The sequence below is a fragment of the Carassius auratus genome, chromosome 27, assembly GCF_003368295.1.
Source record: "Carassius auratus strain Wakin chromosome 27, ASM336829v1, whole genome shotgun sequence".
In the NCBI taxonomy this organism is placed as follows: Eukaryota; Metazoa; Chordata; class Actinopteri; order Cypriniformes; family Cyprinidae; genus Carassius; species Carassius auratus.
The window spans coordinates 20,864,775-20,878,687 of NC_039269.1; the positions used below are offsets into that span (position 1 = coordinate 20,864,775).

The 13,913-nt window shown below is 36.9% G+C and overlaps 1 protein-coding gene across 2 annotated transcripts in view; it reads right to left on the bottom strand.

Moving 5' to 3' along the window:
* Positions 1-599: 599 nt before the first annotated feature.
* The window catches only part of LOC113045842 (thymocyte selection-associated high mobility group box protein TOX-like), a 55,658-nt gene continuing 42,344 nt past the window's right edge, over positions 600-13,913 (bottom strand). For both annotated transcript variants that reach the window (XM_026206539.1, XM_026206537.1), the window contains 6 exons: positions 11,659-11,910; positions 10,218-10,448; positions 7,562-7,642; positions 6,543-6,899; positions 2,185-2,333; positions 600-2,099 (listed from right to left, as the gene is read on the bottom strand). In XM_026206539.1, coding sequence (XP_026062324.1) covers positions 2,063-2,099; positions 2,185-2,333; positions 6,543-6,899; positions 7,562-7,642; positions 10,218-10,448; positions 11,659-11,910 — 1,107 coding nt within the window. In that variant the 3' untranslated portion in view covers positions 600-2,062. The remainder of the gene's footprint in view (positions 2,100-2,184; positions 2,334-6,542; positions 6,900-7,561; positions 7,643-10,217; positions 10,449-11,658; positions 11,911-13,913) is intronic.

Consider the following 13,913-nt stretch of genomic DNA (forward strand, 5'->3'; position numbering starts at 1 on the left):
GTACTTTCACAATCCAGAATCTTTTAACAAGTTTAAATAATTAACCTACTATTGTAGGCCTGTTCAGTTTGAGTGGTGGATGATATTGTCAGGGGATATATTCACTCTTTTCATTATTCCCCTATGGTTTGCTTTAGGTTGAGTATGAAGTATGCAACAGTAATGTTGTGTAGTTTTTAAAAAAAAATTGACAGAAATAAGACAAAATTCTGATGTACTGTATCATTACATTACTGTTGTTTCTTTGCATTATGGAGACATTTTTTGCAGAAAAACAGTGACTTATGACACTAAGGAAGCATTTAGACTGTGGTCTGTGGCTGCTGTATGGCAGGGCAGGAATGTGCTCTTGACTTTGGGAGGTTTATTTGTGCTGGGTTCATGGTTGGAAAATGGATTGTTATTATTATGCTCTGTATCAACAACTCTGTGACCCAGTTATGAGATATGAGTGAGCAAGAGAATTAGTGTTCATTATACATAAACTTAAGCTTGACCTTTTTCTGCCAGAGAATTGATGAGGTTCTAAATGTTTTAAATAATATTCCGTACGAATATTTTGCCCTGGATTTCTCGCAATGAAACACTCGTGACACTCGTTGATGAATTACTGCACAAAAATGCAGGTTTGCCTTTATTTATTTTCAAACACAATAAAAACTAAATAAGAATTATTCACATTGTTGCCTGGATCAATTCTGGCAAAACAAATGAACAGAAAAACATCCCTGGAACTCTAACATAATTACTCAAAAAACACCTACAGTTATTTTTTTTCCTTCATAAATAGGCGCAAACAAGTACCATAAAAAGATCTCATATAGACACAGTGTAGAGGAATAGTAAATGATCAGCCATATGCCAGGGTTATACAGCAACTCTCCAATCTGCCACTGTTTCTTCTAATTAACACCATATAAGCATCTGACAGTTGCATACACATAGTTTGGATGACATTAATCAATATGCCAGAAGTGATACAAAAGAAGTATTTTGCGTAATACAAAATAAACTTTTCTTTAGGACTTTCCTCAATGAATCATTTCATCAACCTTAACGTTATTAAACTTGGGAAAAGAATACTTCTTTAGTCTCTTTAGTCGGTCTAATCAACAGCGACGGCCGCTGCCAAGAAATTACCCCTCTTGGCTAATTATCCCTTTTCGAGTTTTAAACGAACTGGTGTGGTCCAATTCAAAATCACATTGTTACTAGAAAAAAAAAAAGTTGAATTCTTATACTCTAGGAGTAACACAGATTCTATTTACAGCTTGAAACAACCCGTCCGGCCGTTCATAACCTTCCTATGAGCCACTGTTTTATACTTACAACAGAACTCTGTTTCTAAGGCAGTTGACTAGAAAAGATCATTACAGAGAGGAAGAATGATACGACGAGAAAGAGGAGCGGGGCGAGACGCAGGAGTCATATCGTCTGCATTCTTTTTTTTTTTTGTGGCTTTTTGTTTCTTTTCTGTTTTCGGATTGCGATTTCCCCTCTTTGTACAAAAAAGAAGTTCTGTTTTGGCTTTCGTTCCGCCGTTTGTCAGCGAGAGCTTGGAGTCTCCGACGCGCAGCGGTAAGTGCTTAGAAACCGATGGATTGACACAACCTTCCTGCGAGGCAAATTGACCTACGCAAACGTCTTAAAAACCACAAGCAATCTCCAATAAAACACACGTCTACAGGGGGTTTCCTTATTAGGACGCGGAACAATAGGAGGGCGTTAAAAGTCAATATCATTAGAGAGGTGATTGCATCGAAACTAATTTTAGCATACAATTTACATGTTCATGCTAGCGATGATTTAAACTCTATTTTAAAGATCCAAAATGTCTGAATGTCAGAAGCTAGAAGGAGATAGAAATTCCAAAGCCACCACGATAGGGTGCACTAAAGTGTGAGCCATGAGAAAGAAAACATTCAAACGTTGGTTTGCTGATGCGTGGATTGTGTCTAGTCTAAAGTAAGGCCTGAACAATACAGGTCCTGAATAGCTGTACTGGGATGAGGAACTGCCTTGGTTCTGTGAGCGTGAAGGAGCGTGGGGTTGGGAGAGTCGATCAGGTCAGGTACAGGGCTTTGTCCCTCTGCAGGGCTCTGTGGAGGGAGATACCAACAAGTCAACATGGCTGCCGGAGAAAATTGCTTATTATCCTGACTGATATGGCTAGTGTCCGCTCACCCGTTGCCGCAGTAGTCAGGGGTCCAGTCCAGGCCCTGGGTCGGTCCATTCCTGCAGCCCGTGCGGTAGTCCATTGAAGGGGACAGGCCGGGTCCGGCGGAGGATGTGACATTTACCATGCTCTGATACTCTGCCTGAAGAGGGAAACCCTGAACACAACAGCAGATTACATATGAGATCTTAATGTATGAGAGCAAATGGGATCTGTAATATAATAGTAATAATAATAATAGTAATTTATATGCTAGTATTGCAGCACAATGTTAAAGGAATAATTCTGGCCTAAATGGAAATTCATGCATTATTTATTTATTTATGGTCATCATGCTGTTATTTTTGTCAGTTAAACACAAAAGTAGACATTTTTAAGTAATGGTTACGCTGCTATTCTCAAAGTGACCAGGGGAAGCAATAAAATGGCTTTGCGTGGGCATCTGAAGTTATGTAAGTAGCTGAAAATGTAAGTAATATAAGGCTGTGCTATTACATTAAACAAGTAATGTTTTCACTGGCTTCACATATGCTTGGGGTCAGGAAGATTTTGGAAGAAGTTTCTGATTGCTCACCTAGGCTGCATTTATTTGATCAAAAATACTGTAAGACAGTTATACTGTGAAATATCATTACAATTTAAAATCATTCTAATTTGGATTTCCTTTCATTTCCTCCTTTGATGGTAAAGCTGAATTTTCAGCCGTCATTACTCCAGGCGACAGTGTCACATGATCCTTCAGGATGTTGAAAACAGTGCTGTATAATCTTTTTTGTGAATTCCATGATTTCTTGATACATTTTTAGTTCAGGATTTATTTTGGGCATTTATTTATTTGAATAATATGTCATAGTCAATTGAATGCATATTTGCTAAATGAATAGAAATAAATAAACTTATTTAACCCCAATTCTGTGAATGGTAGAGTAAACCTAAAGGGAGAGGATGGTGATCAGTGAATGATGACTCAAATTTGGATCTGTTCACACAAATTGGACTAATTGTTTTTATGTGTTGTTCATTTTTGGAGCTTGACGTCTTAAAGCTATAATGGCAAGAGCTCTCTCATGGATTCTCGTAGATGTTTACTTTTGAGTTCCACACAGCAAAACGGGTCTGGAATAGCATAATTTTCATTTTTGGGTGAACTGTCCAACTACATAAATATTTAAACAGCGAGTTGTATTAAAGCCAGGCATGAGAATGCTGCACTAGCTTTCCTGTTTTTACTTTCTGAGAGAAAGCAGAGCAAAGCAGCCCGTCCAATCTAATTCCAGCAAACATCCTACAGGATCTGAAGTGGACATGATGACGGTGTAATGCAAGCAGCCTCAAATGAGCATTAATGAGGAACTGCATTCGGTGGTCGGAGAGACCGGTGGGGGTAGACGAAAAACAAACAGAGCAGATATTCTAATTTGAAGACTTCTTCTCTGCTCTTAGTCTAAGAAAGACTGCATGTGAAAAGGAAGTTAATCTCAGTGGTACACAAGAGAATCTGCCTGAAAGAGCAAGACAGCAGGTGGCTGCGTTTTTTTCCCCCTCCAGAGATTCTACCTATTCATGAATTGTTCCTCAAATTCTTCTCCTTCATTCGATCACAAAGGCTCCATCTGCCCCTTTGTGTCCCCCACCCCCCCACAACACCACCCCACCTCCCCCCGGCCCGCCTCGGCTCACCGAAAAAGTTGAACCGCGCGTTTTTGTTTGCTCTCCACAAATATGCAAAAATGAACGAGGATTATTACTCCCCTTTGGATTTAAAAACTCTCCCATAAAGGCAGGATCTGCGGAACAGGCTTAAGAACTCCCCAAACGGAGGAGAGAAAAGCCAAGTTTAAGCATTCGTACTCTCCTCCAAAAGATTGACACAGCCATACAAGGAGCCCTGTGGTAATCTAAAATTGGACTTCAGACAAATTCACACTATAATCTGCATGAAAATGAGACACTTTTTTGCCTCACGCCGATGATCATCCACGGCAATAGTTAATTTTCCTGCCGAGGAGTGATAAAAAAGAAGCACATGAAATTCAGTCAAGTAGTTGCTCTTTTAAATACAACGTTTCCCAGAATTCCCAGCGGGCACAGGAAGAGAAACTTACAACAATAGGTCTTTCATATTCAGATGTGAATGGCAAACTTTTTTTTTGCCGCAACAGTTTGAATTGGAAATCCGTTTTTCGCTTTCGTCCTTGATGGAATCTATATGTTGCCAACGAAAAAAACACAATTCACACACAAACAGCTCGTCACTCAACTCGGGCCCGGCGCTGTCATTGGATAGCGTGTCACCTGTTCTTCTGACCACCTGATTCATCTCTTTTTATGAAGCTAATCCCTGTTTACCCCATGACAATGTGATTCTCCGCCCTCTCCTTCTCTCCAGCACCAGTCAGTCCTGCCTCCCAGCTGATGCTCATCTCTTAAAGAGCTTCCAGACACAAGGGTGCTATTCATTAGGACCTCATTACAACCTCATCTCAATCCCACTGAAGTTCCAGCGCAACTCAAGGCTATTAAGACATGAAACGGATCAACACGGAACTCACCGCGAGTGCTTAAGGAGACTTGGGCTTCAAACCTCTCTTTAACCACCTCTGCTTGAGATCTCTATTAGAGGAACGAGGGTTTAATTAGCACTGATGCTAATAATAAGGCTGCAGTCGAAACACCCTCTTCCTCCTCACACATAAACACAGTGGAAGTTATTTCAAAAGAGGTCTTTTTCTCTTTAATTGGATTTTTTAGGGGTTTGTGTGCGAACGGGTAGAGCCTTTATTTGCTTTCTCTTTTTTGCTGTTGTCTACGTCCTCCAAAACCAGCCTTCTCCTCCTATACACTTTAGCAGAGAACTAATTTCATTTCCTTCGGCCCGGTCTGAAAAACTGTTTTCATCAGATAGCTGAGGCGTTTTGTCTTCCACACTGATGTATTCATCAATCTCAATGTGAGTTTTTTTTTTTGTGCAACCTTAAGTCACATCCAAATCCTAATGCATCTGTTTATTACAGAGAGAAAATTGAAAATCTGTCTGTGTGATATGCTGGGATTTTTTTGCACAGTGTGGACATAAAACAAGCTGGCAGATATTAATGGTTCCTCTCTTGACCTCATTCGTCGGCGTGAGAGATAGACTGAGGGGGCCGGAAATGATGAAAAATGAAACGTTGCTGCATCTGCTGCATAAACAGCACTTCCTCCACTCTCACGTTCATACACACACATATACGCTTTACTATCTGCTCCACGATAATGTATAATGGAAATTGGAGAAGAATCAGACAAGGCGGGTTCTCCAAAAGGTTTATGGAAAATAGATTGGAGGGGGAGTGGATCCTTTAATTGGCCTGGCTCGGTGTCTGTCTTTCCTCTTTTTGGTCTTGCTCTAATAACAGTGAAAAGGCTGCTAATGGTTTTCTTTGATTAAAGTCAACATTAAACAGAGTTCACAACTTATTTTACTTCCAGAATGTGATATATTTAACATTACAAGAAGAAGAAAGATATAGGGCTTTATGATATCTATTGGGAATTGATTTGATGGTGAAACGTGCAGTCTATATAAGTGGTCTTTGGTTGGTTTCAATTGTTTCCTATTTTAAAATTTTACAGTGAAACAGTAATATTGTGAAATTATTACAATTAAAAATAATGGTTTATTTTACAATGTTACAGTAAAATAGTAATATTGTGAAATTATTACAATTAAAAATAATTGTTTTATTTTACAATTTTACAGTAAAACAGTAATATTGTGAAATTATTACAATAAAAAATTGTTTCCTATTTGAGAAATTTACAGTAAAACAGTAATACTATACAATTATAAGAATTAAAAATAATTGTTTATTTTACAATTTTACAGTAAAAAAGAAATGTTGTGAAATTATAATTTAAAATAATTGTTCTCTGTTTTATGATTTTACAGTAAAAACAGTAATATTGTGAAATTATAACAATTAAAGATAATTGTTCCCTATTTTAAAATTTTACAGTAAAACAATTTTACAATGTCATTTATTTAGCTGAATTTGCAGCTGCAATTACTTCAGAAATCATTGTAATATGCTGGTTTACTGCTCAACAAACATTACTTATTATTAATGTTCAAACAGTTGTCCTGCTTGATATTTTTGTGGAACTTTTTTGAACAACATTATAAATGTCTTCACTGTCATTTGTGAACAATTTATTGCATCTTTGCTGAATACAATTATGAATTTCTTTCAGTTTTTTTCTTTCTTTTGAATAGTAAAGCATATAAGAACTTATTTTAAATATAAATGTTGACTCAAAATTCAAAAGTATCTAAAAAGCCAAAAGGTGTATTATTCATTGTTGACATAATGAATGGTTGTCTCACCTGGGCCATGGATGGGGAGTGCAGGGGCAGCGGGTGGCTGCTGAGCTGCTGTTGTTGCTGGTGCAGACCGAGGTGCTGGTGTAAGGGGGGGCTGATCTGCAGTGGAGGGGGGGACGAGCCCGCCATGCTCCCCATGTTCACTGCTCCTTGCATGGGCGCGTTGGGCCGGGATCCATTTCCTCGAGCTAGGCCTGACTGCATCTGGGGCAGGTGGGGACTGAGTCCTGCCTGCTGGTGGTACGGAGAAGCCATGTAGAGACCTGGGTGAGACTGGCCTGCCCCGGAGAAAATTGATGGCTTTGGTCCAAACATCTGAGAGGCCTGTGATGCCTTCACATCGCCTGGGTCATTGTAGCTCTAGAGAAAGTTAAAAAAGTGGTTAATATATATATATATATATATATATATTCTAAATATTGTTTTTTTTCTGTATATTCCAATCAATCCTGTTCACAGTACCGTATTTTCCGGACTATAAGTCAACCTTTTTTTCATAGTTTGGCTGGTCCTGCGACAAGAGAAAACATTACCGTCTCCAGCCGCGAGAGGGCGCTCTCTGCTGCCCAGTGCTCCTGTAGCCTACACTGAAAACATAGAGCACCCTCTCCTGGCTGTAGACGGTAATGTTTTCTCTTGGTTCTTGGTTCTAAATAAATGCGACTTATAGTCTAGTGCGACTTATATATGTTTTTTTCCTCGTCATGACGTATTTTTGGACTGATACTACTTATACTTAGGTGCGACTTATAGTCCAAAAAATATGGTATTTGTATTCTGGTTGCATGCCTTAAATGTTGCTACACATTATATATATATATAATGTGTATTGGATTATTGGATTCCTTGCAAACAACGATAGCGTGAAAAAAATAATTCACACTCTTTTCATAATTTTTCCATTTAGGCGTTTGATGGGAATCTATTTATTATTCAAGCTGTCTCAAAAACATCTCTAAACTGCTAGACAGGAACATCTCAAAATGTCCCTTGTCAAATGTCAAATGCCCGGAGTCATTTACCTGAGACACGAGGCTCGCTCTGTACGCAGCCAGCTGTTTGAGGTACTCCTTCTTTGCGGTTTCAGTTTTTTTCTTGTACATCTGCCATGATAAAAACAAACAAACAACGAAAAAATATATATATTAAGAGGCCAAAGCTGTTCTTCATGTTCCTGTGCACAATTATTCTTAGAAATGGGATCTAATGGCAGTCCATTTATGAGCCATAATGCGTAATTGTTGTTGGAGCACTGAAATGGTGCTTGAGTGCAGCCCACTTTATCCATCGCTTGTTCTTCTGCCTTTATGGACTGTCCATATTTCCCCTTTCAGTTGGGGCATATGTGTAATTATTTGCCCATCAATACATCTGTGCTGTTATTACCTCAACCAATAGACCTCTACTAAAAAGACAAGAGCAGAGGAGAGATAGAGAAAGAAAGAAAAAAAAGCAGCAGAGAGACATGATGTTCTTTTATCAGGCAAACATCCTCTCCTGAGTAAAAGTACTTTTAAGTGTTTTCATCAGCTTCACCGGCTGAGTGTTTTACATAGTCAAAAGAGCACAAAATAAACGACTACAAAAAAATAAAACAGCTTTTTATGACTGTAGATGCCGTCTGGTGGCTTTGGTGAGAGAAATGGGTACTTTCAGTTGTGTTTATTCTGAAATCAGAAGCGGCTCTCGTAGTCATGTCATTGTTCAAAACCTAAATTCACACCCTAAAAAACAGTCTAGATGTTAACATAAGTGCTAATCCTTTTCATCGTCACGGCTTTCAGTCTTAAAAGGAACCTTAATGAGGGTATTTAGCATTTACAAGGGTATTTACTGTAGTACATAAGCTCTAATATAACACTTTTACGTTTGTTGTAATGCACTGCAACTGAAAAGTAATTGTTATTTGACTGCGTGATCTAATGAGTACCAAAAAATAAAAATTACTCAAACTGAAAATCTTTGTCATTCCAATCCTTTTTTTTTTTTTTTTTGCCCTTACAGTTCCAGTGTTGTTTTGGACTCCAATGACTTTCATTATATAGACAAAAAATGCTGAAATATTCTTAAACATTTTTTACTTTTTATTTTGTAATTTTGGGATAAACTGTGCATTTTTTTTAATCAGTTTTTAAAAATGTTTGGTTACACTTTATTTTAAGCTGTCCTTGTTACAGTATAATTATACAGTACATTTAAGTACTGAGTAATATTAATTAACTATATGTGTTAACTATATTGTTAGGGTTAGGATTAGGGTTGGGTTTAGGGTTACTTGCATGTAATTATGCACAGTTTATTGTTATTTATAATAGTAAGTTGGCTACATGTTTTAAGTAATATGAGAGGAACTATTAATTTAAAATAGTCTAAAGTACTTTGAAAATCAACTAGTTACTGTACACGTAACAGAATTACATAATTTAATTACAATGTAAATGTAACTGTAATCAGATACAGTTACTGAGCAATAAAAATGTGTAATTAAATTACAGTTCCTTATGAAAAGGTTAAAGATTACAAAGGGGTTTACATCTGAATAATTTTCACACACAAACAGATTTATATGATTTATGTCCAAAACTGCATTGGCTGCTCTAAAGACACCAGTGTTTGAGGAGTTTAGGACACAGAACAAGACACATGCTTATTTGATAACTATTTTATTTACTATTTGGGTTTGTATTTATGCTTTATTTTTTTTGAAAGATTAACAAGTTTTTTTTTTCCCCCAAAAGAATTGTTAAATTCCAGTATTGCCTGTCAAAACTATGTAAAGGTCTGATTTAACAAACATTTGCATAGCTATTAAACTATATCTGATGCTTAAATCTGGATTTAACCACAGAACAATCTCAGAGTAAAAATAGGTGCTAATGTCTGATTTTGTGGTGGCTGTGCTTTAAAAGTAAATGATTATATTATATTATATAATCATATTATATTATTTAAATGATTATCTACTTTTATATTCAAGTTAAAAAGGTTAGTGTTGAGTTCTACTGTAAGGTTAACCCTGCTGCTTAAAATGTTTGAAAATGATCCAACATATAAAAACATTTGTCAAAAATTTTGAAAAGTAATCAATTATATCACTTTAATAAAGTAACTGACATTTTTACTGACATTACTTATTACATTTTAAATAGGGTAACATGTAATATGTAACTTGTTACATTTCCAAAGTAACCTTTCCAACACAGAATGCAATTAAATAAAAATAAAAATACTATTGCTTACTACATTACAGACTGTATTCATGTCAAATGCGTACCGAAACTTGATAAAGCGATTAGCAGACCCCACAAAACCTTTGTTTGTTATGTTCCAATGAAAAAAAATTCGCACATTGCACTGTTTTCACACCTGACTTTAAGACTTCCCCTACCATGCACAACCACAGCACCACTGCACAGACAATGTTATTCTCTGATTGCACAAGGGGAAATCAACAAATGTTCTGACCAACATGTGCGTCATCGCATCTGCTGTCATAACAAATCGTTATGTGGATATACTATTGTATATACTGTAGAAAATACCTTAGATAATAAACAAAACATGTGCTGTGTGTATAGAAAGAGATAGCCTTTATGATTCAGCCACAAGATCATAGCAAGATAAAGAGAAAATAAAAGAGAAATAAAATAATAAAAGAGATAAAAGAGAAAAAGTCACCTGTTTCTGTTCCTCGCCCAGGCCGTCCCACATGGAGGCAACTATTTTAGAAACCTCCCCAAATGTGGCATTCGGGTTTTGGCCTTTGATAGCTGCCTGCGTGTCTCTGAAGAACAGGGCGTAGGCTGACACTGGCTTCTGAGGCTCGTTGGGGTCTTTCTTCTTCTTCTTCTTGGGGGTTTTGGGCTTCTTGGCCATGTCTGTGGCTGCTCTCTTCTCTGCCCCACTGATCTGTATGGTAAACAATAGATATCCAATTAAATTAAGCCATAATAACAGCTTTATGAATGAATTGTCTTCCTAAAGCAAGTTAGTGAGCCTTGTCTCCAAAGCCTGGAGCTACTTGTTAAATTTTAATGACTATCGTGCATTATTCGTACTCTATGAACCGGGTTCCCACGCATTTTTACCAATAATTTTCCATGACGTTTGCAGTTGCTTGTGATCACCAGATAAATATTTCTATAAAGACTGCAGCTGCAGAGAACAATTTCTAGACAATGAAATATTACTTTTAATATACAGTATCAATATGGCATTCGGATTATTACATACGGTTACAGATCTGTTTACTTTAAAGGGCAATCAAATATTTCTAACCACTTAGGGGAATTTGAATTGCATGTAGAAATATCATAAAATACACATTTTACAAGTAATTTCAAAATAGGAAATAGTCATTTTTTGCCGTAAAAATTACAAGATAAATATTTTATCATAGATATATTTAAACAATTATATGTGTCATTCTAATAGTTTAAATATCTAAATATTTATAAGCCTTAAAATAAAACAAAACTTAAGTTAGCTTAAAATAACATAAAATTTGTTTTCAAGTTCAGTGTGAAAAAATATTGTTTAAGGTATATTTGTGTTGAGTTACACTTTAACTCTGTAAATGTTAAATGATCTAAAAAGACGATTATTTTAATTACTTGAATAGCAATTAGTCACCAGCCTAAAGCTTCGTAAGCATACCAGCCCTAACTCTGAAAATGTCCGCTACATTTTAATTGAAGTGACTGAAATATCAGACTGTGACACTTTCTATAAACACAAAAAGCCCATAATTGTGTATGTTTACAGCTCTTGACTTATTAATGCTGAACCATGTCTTCTGTGTTACGCAAAAATATCTTAGCGGAGCATATAAATGACCACACTTTCCAGAGGATCAGTACTGATGTGAGTTTTGGAGAAAATGCACTGTATTTTGGCTTTGAAGAACAGACTTGAGGCAGATCAGTGTCTTAGCAAATCTATGTTTCAGGAAACATGGCAGTACAACTTGCTAAAAGGTCAGCAATGACTCATTGCTTTTAATACACTCTATTTTGCCACAGTGCATGTGACCATATGTGTGTGTCTGTGTGTGTGTGAGGAAGATAAGCTTTTTTATTCATGAGATCACAGAAGGGGTAAAACTCTCTCTCTCTCTCACCTTGGCAGAATCATCTGCATCGTCCTCGTGCACGGAGCTGGAGGGGGAGGGTGTGGCTGACTTGCTCTCTGGTGGAGACGGGGATCCATGGGTGCCACTGTTGTTATTCAGACCCAGCTGAGTATTGAGTTGTGATTGGTTGATAGTGGTCAGCTGACCTTGAGGAACCATGCCAGGTTGGACCCTGGGTCTGAGTGTGTCCACCTGAGGATGGCCGCCGTAACGGGAGTCTGAGTTGACCATTTGCTGCATCTGGAAGATTAAAATAAAACTTCATTTCAAACAAAAACACCTAGCTTTTCAAATGCAGCTTTCAAATAAATGGAACCTCAATGCGTTTCTGTTGGTTGCAAGTTAAAGGAATGAAAGTCTGAAGCATCATTCTGAAGCAAAATCAACTTGGATGCTGCTTTCTTTCAAAACAAATAAACAAACAAAACCAGAAGTTACAATAAGGCACTAATAATAGAAGGGGATGCTTATAATTTCTTATATTATAAAGACCATATAATATTATATATTTAGTGAAAGGTTAGTGAATTGTTATTTTTTTCACATTATGATCATGTTGTTTATTCGTTTCGCCTGTAACAGTGAAACGTTGAATATTTTTCAATATATGCTTTTTTTTTTTTTTGAAATCTGAAATATCTGAAAAATTCAGTCACACTTTATTTTAAGGTCCAAGCTATTAACAAACCATCACTATGATTTTGCCTCAGTAAACTCCTAATATGTTGCTGTTTTTAATAGCTTGTAAGGTAGTTGTTAAGTTTAGGTATTTGGTATGATTACAGATGTAGAATATTGGCATGCAGAATATGTGCTGTCTAAGTACTAATAAACAACCAATATGTTATGCTAATAAGTAACTAATTAATAGGGAGAATCGGTCCCTATGCTAAAGTGTTACCAAATATTCATTTAAAAAGTAAAAGGTACTATTAAAAAATACTTGGCTAAACAATAGAAATCCCTTAAAGGTCTACATATACATCCGAGCATAATCCCAGTGTTAACTAGCACTAACACCTCCATCCATACCTTATAACAGGTTTGGGTTTTCACTATCCTGCTGCTGTGAATGCTAGACTGTAGCAGGGTGTAGAAACATTGCTTTTGTACACTGTATCTGGGGGATAAATCACTTCCGACAAGGACAAGCCCTGTAGCTGTAGTCCGTCACCTGATACTGTCTGAAGCAACAGGTGACCTGAAATGTACCCCACGCCCACCATTGTATGCAACACAATGCCCCCGACAGGTGGAGCTTTGGGGTGAGAGGCCACGGGCATTTCTCTGAAGGACAGGTGACTCTGTGTCTCCCTCCCCACATAAACACTTCAGACACACTGGACCCTCATTACTCAAAACATACTCAAATTGCTTTCTAACGTCTCTTATTTTGAAGAGAGCCTGTGAGAGGACTGAATAATGCTAATGCAAATATTTCACATATTTCATACTGCCAGAAGCTGAGAGTCACAAAGTAGTGTATAATGTTTAAAAATGCATTACATGTTGTGCCATGCACACAGTATGTAATGCATTTTTGAGTGGGGCTGTGATACTCGGGTGTTCTGGATGATTGCCAGGGCTTTTATCATTTAAATTAAGTGATAAATATATTTAAAATATACAGTTCAGTTTTAAAAACAACAATAAGCCCACAAGACTTTCATGTTTTTAACTTGATTAATTAATTTAATACGCGAAAGTGTTTATGTTGTGTTTAATGGAGCATCGGAAAGACTATTAATTTACGAGAATTCGGCATGTCTCTGAAAGCAGTTGACTGGACGGATACATGACATGACAACATTACACAGCTATACGGAGGAAATTCTTCTATCCGTGCGGTTTTAGCGGTTAACTGACTAATCATAAACTGACACCGGTGAAAATGTCAAGTTCTCATGAAATGGCTGGAAAAAAAAGATCGCAGTGGAAAAGTGTTTAACTTTTCAGGGGGTTTAACCATTACGATGTTAATGGATGGGACAAAGTTTCATTTTTCAGTGAAATGCATTCACCTTCATACACACCTTATTAATACATTCAGTGTTTTCAGTATTATACCCTTCCCACTCCATTTCTTGTGAAACATCTGTGTTTTCTTGGGGGGACTTTTTCTGCTATTTAACCAGACAATACCCACCTTGTGTGGGTAATAAGACAATGTGGTCAGTTTTAGGTAGAAAACACATTTCAACTTAAAACCACGCATGCTGATAAAGGTCACTTTCTATTTCTTG